The sequence below is a fragment of the Stegodyphus dumicola genome, chromosome X1 (assembly GCF_044657685.1).
Source record: "Stegodyphus dumicola isolate Sdum_Otavi_A_Nest chromosome X1, ASM4465768v1".
NCBI lineage: Eukaryota > Metazoa > Arthropoda > Arachnida > Araneae > Eresidae > Stegodyphus > Stegodyphus dumicola.
Genome location: NC_140780.1, coordinates 118,629,216 through 118,652,885, shown reverse-complemented (window position 1 = coordinate 118,652,885; position 23,670 = coordinate 118,629,216). Strand labels below are relative to the sequence as shown.

The 23,670-nt window shown below is 33.6% G+C and overlaps 2 protein-coding genes across 2 annotated transcripts in view; both read left to right on the top strand.

The window, feature by feature from the left end:
- Positions 1-12,160: 12,160 nt before the first annotated feature.
- LOC146993254 (general transcription factor II-I repeat domain-containing protein 2-like) lies at positions 12,161-13,173 on the top strand. Its single transcript, XM_085808182.1, has 2 exons — positions 12,161-12,341; positions 12,446-13,173. Exons 1-2 carry the CDS (start codon positions 12,161-12,163, stop codon positions 13,171-13,173), a joined length of 909 nt encoding a protein of 302 aa, XP_085664308.1.
- Positions 13,174-16,144: 2,971 nt separating this feature from the next.
- The window catches only part of LOC118196952 (putative ammonium transporter 3), a 28,609-nt gene continuing 21,083 nt past the window's right edge, over positions 16,145-23,670 (top strand). The window contains exons 1-2 of the mRNA XM_085808181.1: positions 16,145-16,241; positions 21,059-21,602. Coding sequence (XP_085664307.1) covers positions 16,145-16,241; positions 21,059-21,602 — 641 coding nt within the window. The remainder of the gene's footprint in view (positions 16,242-21,058; positions 21,603-23,670) is intronic.

Below are 23,670 nucleotides of genomic sequence, written 5' to 3'. Positions count from 1 at the left end.
TTTCAACTAGACTTAAACTGTTATGTAACTTGGGCCCCAATCTTTATTTTTTATTTATTTCCCCTCCTCCCATCATCACATCTATTCAGCTTTACCAAACACACTCTTTACATACACCTGGGAGACACTATTTACTGTAAATGAACACAGCTTCCTCCCCTTTTGATTACACTCATGGATTCAAGAGTATTTTAAGAATTTTCTACTTCTTTTCCTTTCCTTTCTATGGGCCCCTTTTTTCCCTCCCTCTATTACTTTTGGGGCATTTATTTTAATTTTATTTTGTCCCATCTTTTCTTCCTGACCTTTTGAAATCGTATAAAATGTACGAAGTTTCTTTTTACTCTCCTCTGAAACACGAAATTGCCCCCTTTCTATATACCTTTTCTTTCGAACCTAAGCTTAATTTTTCTCCCATTTGTGCAGAAAGTCTTAGCGGGTGCAAAACAAGACATCTGTCTACTTTGTCTGCCTGTCTGTCTGAATAGTTACATTCAATAACTTGAAATGTACTTACTTCTGTATATATATCTAGTATGTACAGGAATCTACAGTTCATTCTAAACGCAATATCTCAATGCAGTTCTCAATGAAAAAAACGCAAATTTTTTCAGTTTGTTTGCAAGTTTCGCTTCCAATTTGAACAGAACCCATCAAGATTACTGTTATATATAATACGTTGTTATATATAATAGATCAAGGTTATTGTTATATATAATACGCTAGACAGTGGGAAGAAAAGCTAAAACGAAAAATTCAATTGTGTTTAGGCTAGATCATGAAATATTTTATAACATCAAAGCGTATTTTAACAAAACGTAAAAATACTTTAGTAAAACTTATATTTTCATTTACATATTTCATTCATGTATTTGCAGTCATTTTATACAGATGAGTTTATTTATAGCAAAACCAAATGACAAATGATATATCATTTTCAGTTTAACTGTTTTATAGTTCTTGAGTGTCAGATTCCAAATATCAGAGTTCTGTTCCATTTATTGCCTTAGTAGTCTGTACATTTTCCTCCCTCCTTGAAATCCACTTTTGAAGAAAATGACCAGGTATGGATACTGCCTAGACCTACACAGTCAAGAATAAAGCATATATTTAAGGAGACCTTCTAATGACATAGTTAACAACTACACTTGTAATAGCCTTATGCAATAGCTCACCGTGAATTTGAGTAAAACAATTTGTACTATGACCAAATAAAAGCATGTTAAAAAAATGCTCCAAAGATGCTAATATTAGTTTTCCGAGTTCAAGTCTTTGCCAAAGAGTGAGAAGCTATTGAAAGTGAGCATTGTTGCAGTTTCTAATGGAGTATTAAAGTTCACATTTATTTGGAACTTCTAAAATTGTAAGTTACATTCTGATCTACCAAAACCCCAGTTTTAGGGGTTTACGTAGATCAAAATATTTATAATTTTCTACTTGCCTAAAGCATGAGTCAGGAAGAAAGCCTGAGAAGGAAAAAAGTATGATTAAAGACACAAATAACAGAATGTAAATTTAGATTTAAATGTAAGTGAGGTACAGGCGAAAATGTATAATTGATTCAATAACGAACTAAAAGAAATATTCGATCAGCTGAGTGCAAATTACAATGAGAACGGCATTGAAAACTTGTCGAAGAGCAGTTAACATTTAGGAAAATCTAAGTGAAATAATCCTAAAGTTAATCAGGAAATCTGCAGGCACTTAAGCTGCGTTCGGAATCTGAAATAAAAACTGAAGGACCATTTTTAGAAACCACTAGGCTCCCCAGAATTAATTTTCAAACATTTACTGGAAATTTGAAAGAATAAAACTTTTATTGAATTTTTCTAGGCTTGCTTGCATAATAATCTCAGTTTATGAGATACTCAAAAATTAAATTATTTAAATTATTCAATAAAAGGCTATGCATATCATATTGTACAATCATGAACAATGTCGGATAATAATTATGCTATAGCATGGGAATTATAAAATCGTTATTCTGAGAAACGTGAGTTAATATTTGTACTGATTAGAAAAGTAGAGTCATTAAACTTAATCTAAAATAAACTGGCGTCCTCAATCTAAAGACGGCACACTGAATGAAATGACTAGTTATTTGGAGAGTTCACAACCAAAACGTAGATAATTTATGTGATGTACTAATAGATTATGTAATTTTGCAAAAATTAAATTCGTTAACTAAACTCCGATTTAGTTCAAAAAGGATGAAATAATGAGGTAGTGCGAATTCATTGTGAATCTAAAATATCATATAAAACATTGCAAAATAATAAAGTGTCGACGGGAAAGTTTATAAGCCAAATAAAAATATAAATGCCCTTATTGCAGATTCTAAATGTACCTACTATCTAGAGGATAATAATTTATTAAAATGTTTAATTCTTTCAGTTTGATCTTCAAAAGACACAGAATATTTAAAACTTAGTAGCCGTAAAATGTACAGGGTGATTATAATTAAAGTTCCAATTTCAAAACGCTCTAACTTTAAAACTCTTTGTCAGAATGACTTCATATTTTACTAGAACAATCGTGAGGCAATGGAATTTTGTTTGTACTGATTAACATGTAGAGTTTATATTTATTTTAACTAACATTTATTTTAAACTATCTTTCCTGTCAAGCCTTACTTTCCCCTGGAATTGCCAATGCCAGAGTATGTAAATTTTAGTAGAACGCGCAAAGTATTCAAATTTTAAGCAGAAGTAATTTGAGTTAAATAGAAGGGAAACGAGTTTGTAGGTGTGCTCTTGCTTCACGAGCGTGGACGTTGCTAGGTAGAAATCGAAGAACCGCGCGTTTCGGCCTGTGTGCTTGCCTCGGCAGATAGTTGAATCTTTCAACTCAATATTCAGAAAGTTTGCTGAAATATCAGCTGTATCTTAGAACGCGGTTAGGTTAGTTACGTTTAGAGAGCCTCGTAGGTAGTAACTTGTTATTATTCATATTTAGTTTCTTATTTTTATTTTACCTCCGGGTCGGCGTAGTTTGTGAGCGTCAAGTGCACGCATCTGTAACTTCTAAAGTAGAATAAAAAGGGAGTTAAACCCTTCTTAAGAGTTTTGTGTACTTTCCAGTTCATAGCAGTCACTACTATTGTTGCGTGTAGGTTGGGGCCGCGCAACACCACATTAACGCCCGAGAACTGAAATGGCCGAAAACTGGATGGAAGCTTCTGGACAAGTCCAACAACAAGAAATGGCAAGCCAATTGGAAGGATTTGGATACCTGGTCCAGACGATGAGAGCATCAATCAAGCCAAACGTCAATTTCGACGGAAAAAATTCGGTGGCAATATTCTTAGAAGGTCTCGAAAACCATTTCCAGCTCTACCCTGTGCCTGAAAGACAAAAAGTTGCCATTGCTACATCTGCACTAAGAGGACAGGCCTCGCTATGGTGGAAGAATATAGGTAAATTTTTATTAGGGGAATTCGGAGGCCAAACATATATCTTTGAAAATTTCAAAAAATCATTATTAAAGGCCTTCCCCATAGTGAAAGACCGAGCAAAGCTAGAAGCCGAACTGTATAGTTTTTATCAACGGAATATAGAAGAGTTGACGGACTTTATTCTGCGAAAAATTAAACTGACTGCATGGGAAGAAACCCGACGCGGAGATTATTGAAATAATCTTACCAAGATTGCTACCTGCTGTTCAAGATTACTTCGAAATTAGAAACCCAAGCACATTGCAGGAACTCTTCGAGTTGGCGGTAAGTTCCAAAATCGCAGAATAGCGGAAAAAGCTAGAGGGGCGTCATATTCTCAAGGTCTCCGAAGGCAATCTTCAAATGAGCAGACCAGAAACGCAAATCGCTCTTATGGGGGAAAGAGCTATCAAGCTAACTCCTCGAAGCTCGAAGGTCAAGGCCCAAAAAGGAAATTTGAAAACAATCGTCCGCGTACCCAGAAGGCAGAAGTTGAAAGGAAAGCTTTAAACGAGTAGTGGGGCCTGTAAAAGCAAGGGTCCAGACCCCGGAAGTTTCGAAAAAACCCTCAAGAAGATACTTAAATACGGTCGTCGTAAAAAACTCACAATTACCGATTATACAAGTCCTGGTTGGCGATGTACCAGTAGAAGCCCTCATCGATACAGGAGCAGAAAGAGTTAATAAAAATATTGTAAAAATAATTCGAAATTATGTTAGTACACATCACAAGCGCTGGGATGGCTACATAAATGAGTTAGCTTATGCTTTAAGAACAGCAAATCACGATACTACGGGGAAAACTCCAGCAGAATTATTTTTAGGACTGAAGTTAATTACGCCACTAGATAAATTATTCTTTGTGCAACAAAGAGAGCAAGAGTTCAAACAAAAAGATATGCAAAAACTCATTGACCAGGTGGTTAAAAGCTCGGATACGGCAAGAAATAGACAGAAATTATACTATGATAGAAAACGCCGTGAAGCAGATTTTAAAGTTGGGGATAAAGTATTGAAACGGAAATTTTCTTTATCAAGTGCCCCAGACAATTTTACTGCAAAGATAGCTCCAAAATTTGAAGGTACCTATGTAATTCAGGAAATGAAGGGAGTCGTATTGTACCTTAAGAACGAGAGAGGGGAAATCTGTAAAGCAAGTCCCGACCAGGTGAAAAAATATTATAATCAAAATGATTTTGAAATCCTTAAAAGTTTCTTGCAGGACTCAAGCGTAAAAGAAGTGGAAGGTCCAGAAGTAACGTCCCCCGCTCCACCACCCAAGAAGCAGAGAACAGAAGAGAAACCTAGCCCTTCTACAAGTCATGCGACGGTACCCAAAAGAAGAAAGGAAAACGTTCAGACTCCAGCATTTAAGAAATACAAGAAAGCAACTCCGCCGTGTAAAGAATCTTTGGTAAAGAGGAAAAGATCAGTTACAACGTATCGCAGTAGAAATTCTGCATCGAGGAAAACACTTCCAGGGCCAGATAGTCAGAAGTAAACAAGGCCGCCGTTCACGAGAACGAAAAGACAGCAGGAGGAACGAAAAGACCACCACCAACAGAAGAAATTTAAGCACGATTCCAGACCGGAGGACACCAAGACCAGCCGTTCAGGGGCAAAACGGAAAAGACAGCAACCCGACGACTACCACTCCAAGAGGCCTGCATACAGAGGGCGAAAAAGAAAAATCAACATGGACGAAACTCGAAAAACACAAAGGAGACGACTGACTTCGATGAATTCCATAACGCGGGAGCAGTTCTGCCAGAAGAGGATGTCGGAGTTCCAATCATCAAAAACTCAAAGATAAGTTAAAATCTTCTATAAATTTTTCTTTTGTTCCGAAATGTTATGCGTAAATACGAAGTTCTATGTTTTGACGGAAGTCAATTTGTCTCGGTTGAGACTTAGTTTTGTTTTACTTTATTTAGCTAAGGCAAAAAGTACTATTTCTATTATTTTGTAGGGTTCTCCACCTACACTTGAATTTTAAGAATGTTAAAGTAGCTCATCGAGTTGTAGAATGTCGAGTAAGGTGTGTCTATTTGGTCGTTGTATTCTAACAAATCATTGTGGTTAGGGGAAGTGTTGCAATACTAAAACACGAATATTCCCGTTTGACACCACACATAGTAGAGAGCCAGGGATAAAGTTAAATTCATGTTTGAATACTTGAATGAATGTGAATTAAGCAGTAATTAAGGAAAATAAAACGATCAAAAACAAAAACTTTATCCAGTGTTAAAGTGTAAATTATAATGTATTTAGAAAGATACTGATACTTATTCCTTCCAGATGCTGGAAGGAAGAGAACAGATTGATTGCTGAAGTCCAGGAAAGGTTGCTGTACGAAGAGAGGGTAAAATGATTATCTACAGAAATTTATTCTAATTTGTGAGAAAACAGCTTGTTTTATGTAAACGAGGCTCTTGAACTGAAATTCAGAATATGGAAACTTTTCAACAGGTCGTTTCTAGGACCTGCTTCGAAGTTTACCAAATTCTGGCAGCGGCAAATGTAGGGTTTATATTTATTTTAACTTAACATTTGTTTTAAGTTTAAGCTATCTTTCCTGTCAAGCCTTACTTTCCCCTGGAATTGCCAATGCCAGAGTATGTAAATTTTAGTAGAACGCGCAAAGTATTCAAATTTTAAGCAGAAGTAATTTGAGTTAAATAGAAGGGAAACGAGATTGTAGGTGTGCTCTTGCTTCACGAGCGTGAAGGTTGCTAGGTAGAAATCGAAGAACCGCGCGTTTCGGCCTGTGTGCTTGCCTCGGCAGATAGTTGAATCTTTCAACTTAATATTCAGAAAGTTTGCTGAAATATCAGCTGTATCTTAGAACGCGGTTAGGTTAGTTACGTTTAGAGAGCCTCGTAGGTAGTAACTTGTTATTATTCATGTTTAGTTTCTTATTTTTATTTTACCGCCGGGTCGGCGTAGTTTGTGAGCGTCAAGTGCACGCATCTGTAACTTCTAAAGTAGAATAAAAAGGGAGTTAAACCCTTCTTAAGAGTTTTGTGTACTTTCCAGTTCATAGCAGTCACTACTATTGTTGAGTGTAGGTTGGGGCCGCGCAACACCACAAACAGTATGTACAAAAGATAAGCATTGTGGATAAACCCAGCCGGTTATGATTTATATTGAGAAGATGAATAAATTAGAATTTTAAACTTTTTGTCCTCTAAAAGCCGCCCCAGATTTTCCTAGTATCATGCGCATTTAGAGACAATCAGAACTTCGAAAGTATCTGGAGTAGTTTCGGTTTTCGGTGCTTAACTTTGAATACTGAATACTGTCATATTTTACTGGAATTGATAATTCGGAGCAAGAGTTAGTGAAATGCAGGTATTTATTGAATGTTGGAAGTCAGAAGTCGTTTATTATAAGTGAGTGTGCAGAAATACTAGATCTAAAGGGTTGAAAGAGAGTGCAGTTTCAGTTCATTGTTTATGGATTTTTAGCAATGTGAATACTAGAGAAGTTGATTTGTTATTCACTCTTCATTTGAAAAGTGATTTTCAAGTTTCCAATATTACTTTTATAAGGGAAACATTTGTTCATAAAACTCCTTTTCTTATGTTTTTACCTTCAACTATTTGTTATAGTTTTAGTGCTCTTATTTAAGCCGGCATCTTATTTTGCAAATCAAGCAAAACCGGCCTTTTATTATGTGTAAACGTTTTAAAACTTTAATAAATGGGGACATTAATAAAAACCTTACTTTCGCTTTTAGTTGAAAAATAGGTTGGATCAGGACTTAAAAGAGAAGGGCTCGCTCGCTGAGCTTTTCCTCTTGACACAAGAAGTAAGAAGTGATGACGTACTCATGCTGCTTCCATAGACAGTACCTACTACATAGTACCTCCTGTATCTAGGAGGTACTGGTCAGGAGCAAGGCCAATGACGTCACACAGTGGCAGGTGCAACGTGCAACGTCATCGATGACATCACACTGGAGGACGTAGTTGAGTTGAGCTATTTTTTAGACTGCTGGTTGAGTTGTAGACCTCCTGCTCTTCATTTAAATTGAATTTTTCAAAATTGGCAACGGGGAATATTTTCTGCATCTTAATTTTGGTGAATGTTCATGCTGCCCTCTGTTTATGAAAAAAGAAAATAATCTGTGTTAGAAATATATTTTTAACTCTGGTGTTAAAAATTATTCAATGAGCGTCTCTGAAAACAATATAAGAGAAAAAAATATAAAAAAGACTTCCCTTTAATGACAATTTCATAAAAACGTATATTATTATTTTCATATTTTATAATTTTCAACATAGTCTGAATTTTAACTTATATATTATATTTCACGAACGTAAATGTTCTCGTACATGGCGTTTATTTGTTACATTACTTAATTTTAAATGCAATTTCGCACATTTTTTAAAAATTTTTAACGTTATAGTTTTCAACATATTATGAATTTTAACTTCATTTACTTAACAACTGTTTATTATACCGTTTAATTTTAAACATAATTTTTAACATCGTTTTTTTTTCTCTATTTTTTAACTTTTCTAGTTTTCTATATGCACGTTAAGTTTAACTTATTTGTTTTAAATTCTATTTAAAAATAAAAGTTTATTTTACATTATATTAGTTCTTTTACTTAATTTTCTACAGAATTTCTAATTCCTTTCACATGTTTAACTATATCTTCCTTACAATGTCCAAGAATTTATTTTTAATTTAAGCAATTTTAATCTATAACTGTTAATTACGTTTCTTAAGTTAAGATTTTCCCTGTAGTTTATATTTCATAATTCTCGTTTGACTTACTTATTGTACTGCTTTCATTTTTCCTAGTCTCGCAATTCAAAATTCTGACATTTTATTCCATTTTAGACATTAACACAATTTTTAACAATATAAATTGTTTTAATTAACTGCGTATTCAGACATTTCCTTATATTTTTAAAAATACTTGTTACATTCTCTGATCATAATTGATCATCTACACCAGGGGTTCTCAACCGTACCACTGGTGGTACGCAAGAGAGTAAAAGGTGGTACGCTAAGTATTTTTAACATTATACAAATTAGCAAAACGAAGTAATTAGCAAAGTATTTTTAACTATTAAATTAAAAAATTAAAACCCCATCATCTTGATCGAGTTTTTTCCCTAACACTCGTAAATTTATGCGATCTGAGTTTGTTCAAGAGTGGTGGTGGTAGTAGTACTTTGTAGTGGTGGTACTAAAGGCTTTCAATTTTTGTTTAGATGGTACGCGTTAGTCAAAAGGTTGAGAATTGAGAACCGCTGATTTACATGACTTGATTAGGCTTAGTTTTACTCAGAAATTTCCATTCACAACTTTACAGTTAAATAGCATTTATATATAAATGTAAGTATTTTTTTCTCATATAGTTTTAAGGTATTCAAAAGTTTCTAACATCATGTTTAGTTTTTAAATACCGATTACTTTTAAGCGTATTCATAATTTTCTTTTCTAACTTTACAATCACATTCAGTGTTTCATCCACACATACCAAAATATTTCTTATATCTTCTGATATTTAGTCTACATCATATTTCAATATTTCATATGAATTTACACCACTCATACGATTATTTTTTCATATTTTAGATGCACTGATTATGTTAATTTTACCTTTTTCCTGCATTAATTGCATCTATGTCCACGCTCATGGAAAACGTTGAAAGAAACTAGCAATTTCTTGCATCACATGCACAAAGAAATTCTTAAAAGCAACTTTTTCAATATCGTACCCAAATCACCATTTTTCAAACGTGAATTACCATTGTTCTATGGTTTTACTCTATTTCATCTTTTTAAATTTTGATATCTTACTTTTAATTATAACATACTTTTTTTGAATTGCCTTTTTCGTTTAATGCTTTTTCTTTTTTTCTCTTCTTTCTTTAATAATTGCAACTTGTAGAAAATTGAGTTATGATGTAGATACATATCGGTGTCTGCAATGGTATTTAATAGTTACCGTTAAAATGAGTCGCGAGTAAGAAAATGGAGACCCTGAATACATTTATCCTCATTTTCGTAGCAACTGTTTGCAATTATTTAAGCGGCAGGATATATAAAGAGAGATTGACGAAGCCTTCGAAAAAGTAAAAAAGAGCTTTGATGAATTTAACGAACGTGGCTCAATGTGGGTCTTGGAAAAAGTTGTTCAATCGAACTAAATATTGTAAAATATGGACCCCTTTCCTCCAATAGTTAATTATTCAGCTATAATAAAAGTAAGACTATTAAACTTTAATACACATACATGTACTGGATGATGGTATTACATTGATTAATGTAAATGATTGTTGATACATGTATTAACATGGTATCTGCTCACTTTTATGAAGTTCAAAGCATTACCGCAAATATTATTCATAAAAATTTTAAATTAATTTTATTTGATGTATACAATTATAACAATATCTATTCAGCTTTCGTTCGTATTCGGGAATTTATGAAAGTTTAAATATTTTTTTTAATTTAATGTAGATTGGAGTAAAATATCTGAGTCTTTCTCTGGTTTCAATCGGTAATGAGTATATGCTGGTAATTTGACAATGTTTTTTTCATAAGAAAATATATTAGCTAATAAGAGAATATTTGAAATTAATAAACTAATACAAAGATAAAGATAAGTAAAAGAATGAAAAATAAGGAATGTATGAATAATACGAATGCTTATAATAAAATGTTGAAATATAAATGAAGTACACTAAGTTACAATAAGATAAAGAATAATATATAAATAATACAATAATACCTAAGATAAAATAAAATGAGAATAAAGAAATGAAACAAAATATTCTAATATAATGCAAAATATAAGTACAATGATATATTATCAAAATAATTAAATAACTAATATAGACACCTTGGACATATATGCCTACCTCACATCTTGATTTCATAGACTTTACCAAAGTGTTGATCAAGTCTTGTGAAACTGCATGCCACTGTTCTAAAAGTGCACTTTTCAGTTTCTGGAGGGTTCGAGAAGAAATTTGGTGCCTCAAGGCATCCAACGCATGTTCAGTCGAGTTTAGGTTGGGCGAGTAAGGTGGCCAATCCGTTCGAGTGATATCTTCTGTTTTCAAGTGTTCTGACACCATATATGCTCGATGAGGCCGAGCATTGTCATACATTAGCAAAACCTTTTGGCCAACAGCACTCCTAAACAGTGTAACTTGGGGTTGCAATACCTTGTCCACATACCTTTGAGCGGTTACAGAACTTCCTTGTAAGATATGCAGCTCGATGTATCCATTTGTCATAATTCCTCCCCAAACCCCTAAACCGCGGTCTCGAAAACAGAAAATTTCACGGACAAGGGAAGGCAAGTTGCGTTTTCTTTTTTTCCCTCCAGATCGAAACACGTATAGAATCAATGTTCAGACTATATCTGGACTCGTCAGAAAACAATTCTTCGGGCCCAATAGTCTTGGCTGCATTGAACATGATGACAGCACCAGTCTAAACGAGCCCCTTTGGAAGCTGCAGTGAGTGGAACGCAAACCATTGGCTTTCTCGTAAACATTCCAACCTCGTTAAGCCTCGTGAAGTAATATAATGGCTAGTTCGAGTTTCTGTGGCAGTCTGGGAGTTCTAAAACTAACTATCTTTTAGCCGCTTTGCGGTTTCTTCGAGCCGACAACGATAGAACACGGTCTCTTGATGCAGTTATTAGTCTTGGTCTTCTTTGAACAGGCTGTTTATCAACTGATCCAGTGCTTGAAAAGCGGTTCCAAACTTTTGATATGGCACTTCAACGGGTTTTGAAATCTTGGGCGACCTCCATTTGTGTTTGACCTCATTCGATTCTACCAATTATTCGCCAATTTTTTACCTTCACTTAAATTAGGGGTCTTCAACCCGTGGCCCACTGAAGTCAAGTCATTTTAGTGGCCCCACATTTGAATATGAAGAAAAATTGAAAAATTTTAGTAAATTTTGATTTCAAGAAAAATTGCCTTGTGAGCTTTTTGTCGTAATTTTTTTCCTCTTATTCTTGATATTTAAATTCTTGATATTATTTGAGATAGAATTTTCCGAAAATGACAAATTTTTGAAAAATTTCACTTTATCTTATGTAATTTTAAAAATGAAAATTTGACTACGCATAAAATCTCAATTCCATAGAAAGGGTAGGTTCTTAGCTCTAACACGTTTACAACAGATGTCAATCTTTCGTCAATACTTCGCCAAAGTTGACGTTGAGCGTGCTGCTACTATAGAGGGGAGGGGGAATAAATTAACAGAATTCTATTTCTCTTAATGTTGCAATCAGTTATGAAAGGGAAGAGTGATCGTAAACATGCCGTTTGATTTGGTGATAAGCAGATTTTCTACAGTTGATTTTAAGCTAGGTTACTCATGCTCATTCCACATTTTAAAATTCGAAAGCGTTTATAGTCTTTGAATGAGTACATGATGGGAAGCCGTGATAACAAAAAAAGAAAAGTTGAAGGAAAAGGGCGATTATTTTAAGAAAAGTGGTCAGATATTTATTTTTTTGTTGTACATAAGGGTAAGACAGTTTGCTTATTTGCATTGACAGTGTAGCTGTGATGAAGGAATACAACATTAAGAGACATTATGATACTAAACACAGTGAGAAATATTCTTCATTGGAAGGTCATTTTCGAGGTGAGTGAATTAAAATCAAAACTAAATTTTCAGCAGTCTTTCTTCGCCACAGCGAATAAAGAATCTGAAAATAGTGCTCGTGTTAGTTACATGATAGCAGAAAAAATTTCTAAGCGTAGAAAACCCTTTGCTGATGGAGAATTTGTAAAAGAATGTCTTCAGAGTACAGTTGATGTGCTTTGTCCATCACAGGCTCAAGTCATAGCGAATATTAGCTTGTCTGCTGTGACAGTAACGAGACCCATAGAGGACCTCCTAACAGATATATTCAGTAAATTAAAACCCAAATGCAAAAAAAATTGCGTTTTATTCTGTAGCGATGGATGAATCAACAGATACTGCACAAGTAGCCATTTTTATTCGTGAGTTTGATAGACTTAAGAATTGTAGAGGAATTAGCCAGTGTCGTCGCACTTAAAGTTACAACACGAGGATCAGATTTGTATTCGAGTCTGACACAAACTTTGGATAAATGGGAGTTAGACTTAAATAATATGTCTGCTATAACCAGGGATGGTGCTAAATCTATGACTGGAGAGAAAATAGGAGTAGCAACATTACTCAAATCTGATGTGAAGGGAAGTGGAAATAATACTGTGATGACTTTCCACTGCATCATCCACCAAGAAAATTTGTGCAAAAGGTCATTCTCAAACTTTGAACATGTGATGAATGTTATTGTAAAAGTGGTTAATTTCATTCGGTCTAAAGGACTTAATCACATGCAATTTCGACAGTTCTTGAGTGATTTGGAAGCTGAATATGGTGATGTGTATTACGCGGAAGTACGTTGGTTGAGACGGGGAAAGATACTTCCGCGCCTGCGTTCATTGAAGAGCGAAGTTCAGTTATTCATGGAATCTAAAGGGAAATCTATTCACGAATTGAGTGATGAGAAATGGCTGAGAGACTTTGCAATTCTTGCTGATATTACAGGTCATCTCATCGATTTGAACTACCACTTACTGGGAAACGATTTACTTGTTCATAACCTCTATTACTTTGTAATAAAGACAAAATTAATAATCCTGTGGGAAAGCCAGTTGTTAAGTAAGAATTCCACTTACTTTTCAAAAATTGATGGAGTGTGTGAAAACCTCTAGAACACGGAATTCAAATAATTATGTACAATGCATTTCAAATTTGAAAGTGGAATACAAAAGCAGATTTTCCGATTTTCGTGAAAACGGAATTTTTATCAGAATGTTCTCCTCGCCATTTTCAGTAGACGTTAGAAGTGTTCCACCGGAACTTCAATTAGAATTTATAGATTTACAGTGTGACACTGTAGTAAAATGCAAATTTCTTGCAAATCCTACATTAATTGATTTTTATTCCAGGTACGTAATCGAAGACAAGTATCCAGGAATTCGTAAGCATGCGCTCTTCACGTCTTCTATCTTTAGCAGTACCTACACATGTGAAAAGCTTTTTAGTAAAATGAAAATCCTAAAATCAAAAAAAGAACGTGGCTGACAGACAGATATTTAGAGGAACCTTTACGAATTGCAACAACACAGATTAAACCGGATATTGAAGCTTTTTAGTGTGAACAGCTTTTTAGTAAAATTAAAATTCTAAAATCAAAAACACGGCTGGCAGAGAGACATTTGGAGGACACTTTGCGAATTGCAACAGCACAGGTTAAATTGGATATCGAAGCATTAATCAAGCAAAAACAATGTCAAATTTCACATTAAAACTAAAGTAACTACCATCTCCTTCCAGTATTGTAATTTTTTTTTTCTTTTTTTACTTGTAAATGCATTTTGTACCATCGTTTTGTACAATCATTTTTATACATTTTTTCCCATAGTTAAAAGTTGCAAAACATTTTAACTCCATTTTCATTTGACTTTGCATCAATGTATACAAATCTGTAACACTATCTCTTCGCTTAGAATCAATTGTAGTCTTCCAAAATAAACCTTTTTTATATAAATTTTCTGACTACATTATTTTTTTGACAAATATGTGACCCGCGGATTCTTGTGAATTTATTGATGTGGACCTCGGGCGTGAAAGGTTGAAGATCCCTAACTTAAATGATGCCTTTGAGCCATAAATACTGAATATTGATCACTCTGAGAAGCCGCATTCACTTTAAACCACACACCGGATTTGCAAAAATGCGTCCATTGGGCATCACATTGTTAATCACGGAATTTGAATATTTCCGGCTCTAATGTATGCGCGGAAGTTCAATTTTGTGTTCAATTGTTATTAATTAACATAACTAATTGTAACATTGAATATTGGTTGCAACATGGTGAATATATTTTGTCTCATTATCCTTTAATTTTGATGACCAGTGTAGATTCTTCCATCTTCCTGCGTCTTGTTACTGATGTTTGTAAGCCTCCATAAATGTCATCTTAGCTGCATCTTGGCAAGTGGTAAACAAAGCTGACAAGAAAATGTGGTTATATTCAAGTTTAGCAAAAAAACATTACCCCTCTCTCTCCAGACCCACTTGTTATTAAAACTGGAGTTATATTAGAATTTGCAATGGTGCATAGGAGACACGTGTATGTCCCTTCCTAGGAAAACATATAACTCACTTTTTTGTTTTCTAGACTGACAGATGTTAACTGATTTGATGCATTTCTAAGAGAGTAAGATCGTAAATAAATATGGAGGAAAAAAAGAACAGTCTTTGTTAGGTATTAATATCACGAAGTGGCGTGGCAAAGGCTTAGGCTTATTCTTCATATGTTCTCTATCAGATTAATGTCAAATCAGTGAATCTCATTTCTTACAGAAGACCATTTCTTGGAAGCTCACCAATGCTATTATTAGATTCACTAAAACCTTTCATACCAGTTCTTTATGCTCTTAACATCTGGAGAATTGTATGCATATGAACTTCTAAACCATTATTGATGAGCGATTTAGTTTCAGCATAAAACTAAACACCCTTTTTTAATTTCATTTGCGTTACTTCGTTGCTATTTTCATTGGCACACTCAACTACATAGAAGGGGAGGGGAATTGTGGAAATAGGATTACCAAATTACAGACTATATTCTTGACTATATTCTTACTTCATTCATGTAAAATATTTTTAATCAGGAAAAGGTTCTTTGCCCAATCTATATTATGCCAGTTTTCAGTTTTTGACCTATTTTTCAGAGATTTCAAAATTAGCGAAGCAGATTTCTCTAATTTATATTTCTGATTTGGAGAGCTTCTCATATAACTTGTTGGCTTTTGTCCCATAAAATTAAATGAAAATTGTCCTTTTATGAACAATTATTACATTCCAAGCATCCACGTATGATTAGTAAGCGACTTATCTAATTTTTTATTTTATGTTAGCAAAGTATCAGCTCTCGGTCATTTAGAATAAGTCGATTGCTTATTAGAATAATTTTCCCTTGAGTGATATTTTTTTTCCTTGAGTAGTGGAAGAGAATGCATTAAAAAACATGCTATGATGTCACTACTGGCTCTTCAGAAATGAAATACGTTCTTCTCATTATTATTTCAAACAGACAACGAATAGGTTTCTTAAATAAATAATAACATTCGACTGGGCAATGAGGAGATAACATTTATAGATCACAAATGGGATTCCATTTGCAAAGTACCTTCTCTCCCAACATTACATTGATGATTAACATTTTATTCTAGTTGTCTCAGGTTTTCCATAGTTATACATTGATTTTTTTTTCTCATTTTAAATGCATAAATATCTTAAAGCTTTTAAAGGTAGAATAAGCAAGTGATCACTGTGATTTCGTTGAAACTACATTGCCATTGTAATTTGAGCCTTATAAATCAAAAAAATATATTTTAAATTTGATTATGTGTTCATATTTACCTTATTTTCTTTACTTCGAAAGTTAAATAATGATTTATACTAATTTAGGAATACTAGTAAGGAAAGTTAACGTTTCAGGTGTATAAAAGGAAAATTTAAGCAAGGAATTACAGGTCTCGAATGTTTATTATGCTTTTAGCGTCATTTTAAATTTACAAAATTTTGCACAAGGACATTTAAATAAAACGTATGAGTTGGAACTTCCATTTAGAAGTAAAGATAACGCAGTTTTACATAAAATAAATACTATTATGGTCAATGCAACTGACGCTGGAATTAATCCTGTGAACGCAGATGATGCAACTTGGATTCTTACTGCTTCCTTCGTTATTTTCACCATGCAGACAGGTACAGTACAATTTGAAATTTTTTATTACAATATTTTAGTGCAATGCTGCAGATTAACATACTTTTTTAAGATTTTGACTTCAAATGTTATTTTGTGGTTTGTAGTTAAATGCATAGTAAAGGTATAACACTTCATTTGAAATATATAATTAAACTCACGGAAATTGTTACAAAGATGCGTATTGTTGAAAAATTGATTAGATAAGCAATTCAGATCGCATGATACATTTCACAGGGTGAATAATTTCCTTTATAATATGTTACATGATTATATTTTAGAACATATTTTATGCTTTATTACATGATTATGTTTTAGAATATATGTCACGTTTTATAACGCATTACATATTTATAAGTTAGAACAATTTCAGAGGTATAGAATAGCAGAAGTAATAACTAATATCTGCGTGTAAATATTGTTATAAGTCATGAAATTTGACTTAACTCAGTCATAAAATTTCCGAACAATCTCTTGAGATATATAGGCGACTAACTGATCTGAAATATGTTTCTTTTAAAACTCTAATATGCAGCTTCAACGTTATTATCTCATTACTTATTCTTTCTCTTCCTTTACATATATTTTTCCCCTTTCAGCTATAGTAAGTTAATTAACGAGAAAGTCACTACAACTTAAAATGGGAATATTATAATATTAATTCTTGATTTAGGACAAAATTCTTGGAATTTTTACTTTTTATTACAAGATATTCATTTGAAATCGATCGTAATTTCTGAAGGGAAATTCACCTGCTTTATCAAAAAAGGTCTCTTAAATTTATTTATTTAGGTATAAAGGAAGTACTTTAAATTTGCTAGTCAATTTACAGCATGCTTAGATATGAGCTGCTACCATTAAAACTTTCTCTTGTTGTTTCCATTAGTTTTGCGTAGATTAATGAATCAAACGTTAAAGATTTGGTTTACATTTCTTATTAGCTGGCCACTTTTTTTTCACTTATGTATAGCATGTATTATGCTTATTGTTCTAACGAATACATCAGCTACATTCCCGCATACCAGCAAAAGGTTCAAGAATTAAATTTACTTTTTCATTCAATTTTCATAAAATAAAGCAATATGAAATTTCTAAAGCTAAAAATATTAACTAATAAACTAGATAAATTCTTATATATATATATATAAGAATAATTTATCAAGCAAAGCAGTAATAACAATTTTTAAAAAACCAATTTTGGTCTAGAAAACATCTTGGTCATCTTGGTCATCTTAATTTTTTTGAAAACGTGTTGAACCTTTTGGAGCAGCAGCTCTTGGTAACTTTTAGGCGAGCTTACTACAATTTATATATATATATATATGTGTGTGTGTGTGTGTGTGACGGAATAGAAGCAGAAAAATTCAAAATAAATAATATAAAACAACAGAAGCAATGTTGCATAACTATCAGCATAAATTTTAAGAAACATCTTTAAAATTAAAAGTACTTTGCGCGTTTAAAAAAAAAAAAAAGAAAAGTGACAGTTCTATAACTCCCGTTGTACTGGGGCGATTGACGAAATTAAACTTGCGTTTTTCATGCCTCGAAAGCGCGACTTAGAATATGTATTACATTTATATATAGCTTTGTAATATAGGTATTATAACACATCGAACTTTTTCTGAAATAACATACCATTTTTTTTCCATATTTCGATTCTACGACTCAAATTACGCCAAACTACCAAGTTTTGTAAAAATCGCAAGAGTAGTTTTTAAAAAATTAACTCTCAAAATTTCAGCTCCTCAATGTTAATTGAGTTTGGTAATATCTCTTTTTTATGAAACTTATTTGATTCTTCCTTTCACATTTCGAAATTTAGGTTCATTCCAAATAAAATTCACCCACATTTTATGATTTATTTTTAAAATTTGTATTTTTAAATAATTTTTATAAACTTGTCAAAAACACTTTTGAATCTATAAAATGTTTACCATTTTCTTAAAGTGGGCGTATTTCTAAGCATACCTGCAAGAAATTACAGTTTTTTTATTCAAAATTTCCGAAGATATACGCGAATTTATACACTCTTAGACAAAAAAAAAAAAAAAAAAAAAAAAAACGACGCACCAAGAAGGAATTATCCGAATGGAACGAAAATCGGTAGAAGTGATGTACGTGTACAGAAAAACAAATGATTACAGTTTGAGAAAAATTGGCTGATTTATTGAAGTGATAGAGCTTCGCAAAATGAAAAAATCAGTAACGCATTTGTCCACCTCTGGCCCATATGCAAGCAGTTATTCGGCTTGGCATCGATTGATAGAGGATGTCCTCCTGAGGGATATCGTGCTAAATTCTGTCCAACTGGCGCGTTAGATCGTCAACATCCCGAGCTGGTTGGAGGGCCCTGCCCACATTGCTCCAAACGTGCTCAATAGGAGAGAGATCCGGCGACCTTGCTAGCCAAGGTAATGTTCAGCAAGCACTAAGGCAAGCCGTAGAAACATGTGCAGTGTGGGGACGGGCATTATCTTGCTGGAATGTAAGCCCAGGGTGGCGTGACATGAAGGACTACACAACGGGCCTTAGAACTTCGTCGACGTACCGCTCTGCTGTAAGGTTGATAACCAAAGGGTCCTACTATGAAATGAAATGGCACCCCAGACCATCACTCCTGGTTGTCGGCCTGTCTGCCGGAAGACAGTCAGGTTGGTATCACACCGCTGTCCGGAGCGTCTCCAGACTCGCCTTCGCTGGTCATCGGAGCTCAGTTCAGAGCGGAACTCATCACTGAAGACTATTCTACTCCAGTCAGTGACATTTCAGTGCGAATGAGCCCGAAACCACTGCAAACGGGCTTGACGTTGTACAGAGGTCAATGGTAGTCAGCGCAAGGGGCGCCGTGACCTTAGCCTCCTTTGTGTGAGCCGTCTATGAATGGTCCTTCCGGTCACTGAAGCACTACAATCCATGATAATGATGCATCTGGGGCTGTGAGTGCCGCTCTGACGATTGCTCGGTCTTCACGTTCTGTCGTTTCTCTAGGTCTACCACTTCCTTCATGACGCTGTGTGCGGCTATGGTTCACTCATTCCTGCCAACATTGTCTAATAGTGGCATCGCTCCTGCTCAAATGTCGACCTATTCGCCGATAAGATCAACCGGCTTCTTTAAACCCAACTACATGACCTCTCTCAAATTCCTCATTTGCACATATTGTTCGAGCACCTGTATGCGAGGCATAGTTACTTAAAATCTACCAGAGTACACGGAATGAAATTCGTGAAGAATTTATGACCTGGAATAGTAATTTCTCCTTTTAAATATCCTGCCAGTTGCGCAGATCAGATGCGCTGTAGCGACAATCGTTCTCCGTCGAAATCTGTATGCATATCAATTTGTGTCCAATTTGCTTTATTATTTGGAAGTAGAAACGATGTGCCTTTTTTTCCGTCCATGCACAGTGTAAAAAGGTAAGGAACGAGGTGTCTTTTTTTTCCGCTCCGGCGTAATGGAAGGGAAAGGAAAATAGGTTGCCACATATTAAGAAGCTCGCCAAGTGAATTATTCTTGGCGAAAACTGAAAAAAGTGTGCCAAGATAAATTTTTGAATTTCTCCCTAAATTTCGCACCAAAGTTTGCAACATTTAATATCTAGGCATAGTCTCAGTCGTGGAATCGAAATATGGAAAAAAAATTTGTATGTTATTTTCAGAAAAAAGTCCTATTTTGTGTCAAAATACCTATGTTAGAACAATGCTATATATACATCTAATGTATAATATGTCCTGAGTCGCGCTTTCGAGACATGAAAAATGCAATTTGAATTTTGTCAATCGGCCCAGTAGAACGGGATATATAGAACTGTCCCCCTTAAGCTATTGATATTTCTATTTCCCGGAATTGAGCTTCTTTGCCCAACCTCATAGCATTATGCTTGATCATAGTTTATTAAAAGACAGGGAAGAGATATGAAGCTAATACCCAAAGCTGACTGCTTTCAGTTGTAAGCAGTATTGCATTGGATAGAATACTGAACAGATCTGAGAAATATTGCATTGCATTATTTTGCGTCTTTCACGTAGTTGCTAAATAACAACTACGGGAAAGTAGTGTGGTGTTGGTTATAATTGGTGCTGCTGCTGGAAAATAATATGCCTTGCTTATTAATTGCTGAAGTGTTCAACACTTCGAAGAAGTATTATTATTTTCAGTTAGCAATGGAATCCTGCCCATTGTGACTAAAAATAAGAAATACGAGAGCATTTTGTGGCTAGTTAATGATGATATTTTATTTATCCTTGCCTTATAAATGCGTGTCCCGCATCAACTTAATGAACAGAATTATTTTTGTAAAAATCTGAACTTCTTAATAACATTTGCAGCAAGTGTTATTGCATACTACAAATACTTCCGAATGAAGAATTTCTGCCTCTACTTCTTCTGTACACTATGACCTGAATCCACAAAAATTGAAAAAGGTTGAAGAAATTTTGTAACACCATATAGATTACAATCATCTTTACACATGACGTCATACAAATAATGACACTTTCTTTTCATATTTTAATAGCTCTCTATTCGTACTATTTTGAGTTCAAAAAGGAAATGGAAAAGCAAATGTCAGAATGTTTAAAATTTAAATTCTTTTTGGGTTGAATTTTAATTTTATTCAACATTAAAGATTTAGTTTTATGAGTTTGAAATTGTAAATGCTATTTTTACTTCAGGAAAACTGCTAAATATTTTTTAAAATTTAATATTTAATTTTTTTATTATTTGCAAATTTTTGCATGTTTAGTAGCAATGTCTTCATCAGGATCTTAGACTGTAATCTAAAATTTCATAATGCGAGTACCTTTTCCCCCTCCAGGATTCGGGCTTCTAGAATCAGGTGCTGTATCCAAAAAGAATGAAGTGAATATATTAATGAAGAATGCCGTGGATGTCGTTCTTGGTGGACTTTCTTACTGGATGTTTGGCTATGGATTACAATATGGACAAGGACCAGGAACCTCGGCATTTTGTGGTGTTGGATCGTTTATGGTAGACGCTGACAATGATGGGGGAGTGTTCGCAACTTTCATTTTTCAGTTATCCTTTGCCACAACCGCAACGACTATTGTGTCTGGTGCAATGGCAGAAAGAGCAGATTTTAATGCTTATATAGTATTTTCTTTTCTAAATACAATTACTTACTGCATTCCAGCTGGTTGGATGTGGGGTGAACATGGATTTTTGAAGAAGCTTGGAGCCATTGATTTTGCTGGATCTTGCGCAGTCCATTTAACTGGAGGGGCTTCGGCACTTGTAGCAGCTCTGCTGCTTAAACCAAGGTTACACAGGTATGATCAAGGTACCAGCTCTTTGGCTATGGGAGATCCTGGCAATGCTATTATTGGAATGTTCACATTGTGGTGAGTTTAACTGTATTACTACAGTTTCAGGAAAAAAATAGTATTTCTTAATACTGCTTATTGTTGCTTAATTTTTAAAAGTAACTTCAATTCCAAATATAATAGGTAATATATTATTTGAAGAAAATTTCGTAAGTAATTCAGAATTTTAACAGCACTGAAATATCAACCTTACATAATGTTGTATGTACTTTTAATTAATTCTTCTAATTATTTTTGGTAAAAAAATTAAGAATATATTAATAGTAGTAGGCTCTATTTGATGCATACACCAGTGTTCTTTAGTTCTGCGCTCTCCACTTCTTTTTTGATGAGAAGTTCCTGTCTTTCTTTATTATAACGAAATACATTTTGAAATATTTCACTCTACATTCAACAGATCTGTTTTATCTACAAAGCTTTAGATAAATTAGAATAAGATATTTCCGCAACCAAGCCTATAATTTTCTTTGAAAATAAAAATAAAAAAATAAATAAATAAGTAAACTATTAAATAAGAAGAAATAAAAATATAATTAATTAAAAAATAGTAATAAAAATTAGGGTTCGCAGAATACATGATTTTTTTTTTATTTATTGAAATAAAAATTTACGTCGTGTTTTACACATAATTTTAAATGTGTCGAAATGTCACTGAATTTATTGTGGATAAAAGAATACTAGATTTGGAAGAGATCAAAATGGAGCAATACTTAACGCAAATAGCACGTTAATTATAAAAAAAAGGACATTCCGAAGAATTAAATACTAAAACAATTAATAATGAACATCAGCAATTGATGTAATGTGACTAAATTTACAAGACGCTTCATTTTCATTTATCGGAGAGAAAATGACGGAAAAGAAACATATTGGCACATCAGAAAAATTAAACAATATTTTAGCTAAATAGTAAGGAACGAAGTCCCTGTTAAGCTAAATAGTGAAAAACGCCCATTTTTTTTACCATAAAGCGAATGTAAAGTAACTAAGAAATGAGTTGTAGAAAAGCTGACAGTAAAAAGAGCGGTAAATCAGTTTACCAGAATCGAAAGACTTTTATGGATATGAAATGCTTCTAAGAATTCTAATAGGCCAATGGAAGATTTTTTTTTTTTTTGGAATAATTTTGTCTGCAGAGAAATAGAAAAGTTTTATTTCATTGGTAGTAATGGGCAGTTGAGGATATAAAAGATTTTAGGATTTTTAAAAATATCCTTCAAGTTTATGAGGTCTTCAAGCAATGAATTACGGAAATTTATAAGTAGGAGAAAAGTGACACAAAAAATAAACTTATGTAAAATATCTGCAGTTTACAGCTATTAAATGGAAAGAATAGATTTACTGCTCAATTATTATAATCGGCTTAAATGAAAGTTTTTTTATGTTTAGATGTACAATTTTTAACCACTTGGTCATTAATATGAGATGAGAAAATTCTGTCAGTTGCAATCGCAACTGAACATTTGAGTTTTTGATCAACAGCTTTTTGGAGAACCAAACTTTCATTTCATGAGAAACGGCGGAATAAAATAAAGTCTATTTTTGTTTAGCCAAATAACATAAGGAAGTACAGGGGAAGTCAAATTAGTGAGCATTTGCAATATATAGTTGTATTGAAGTTAGATTGGTTGCGTGTGACCAGGATGAGAGAATTAGGTGCCTTGAGTTCAGAAGAGAAATGAGTAACAGGATCATTTGAATTCATAACAAAGAGAATCTTAGATAAATCTTTTTATCGTCAAACACAGCCATTGTATTATCAAAATAGCGGAACTATACCGCGAAATTTAATATATAATTTGCCTTTTACGAATACAAAATTGGTATTACTTTCTATTCGATTAGTCCAAACCTAAACACTGCGCCTTATTCATAGACTAGATATTCAACTTCCAGATTCTCTTCTAGAAAAGGAAGCACCACAAAAAATTCGACCAGCTTGTTATTAAATCAAAAAACATTTCTCCTAAAGATTTCCTCATTGTTTCATTTGAAATGAAATCATTATCCTCCAGTGTTCCAATGGAGGATAATTCAAAATAACCTAATTACTCTACAAGTTATTTAAAATGTTAAACATTCCCAG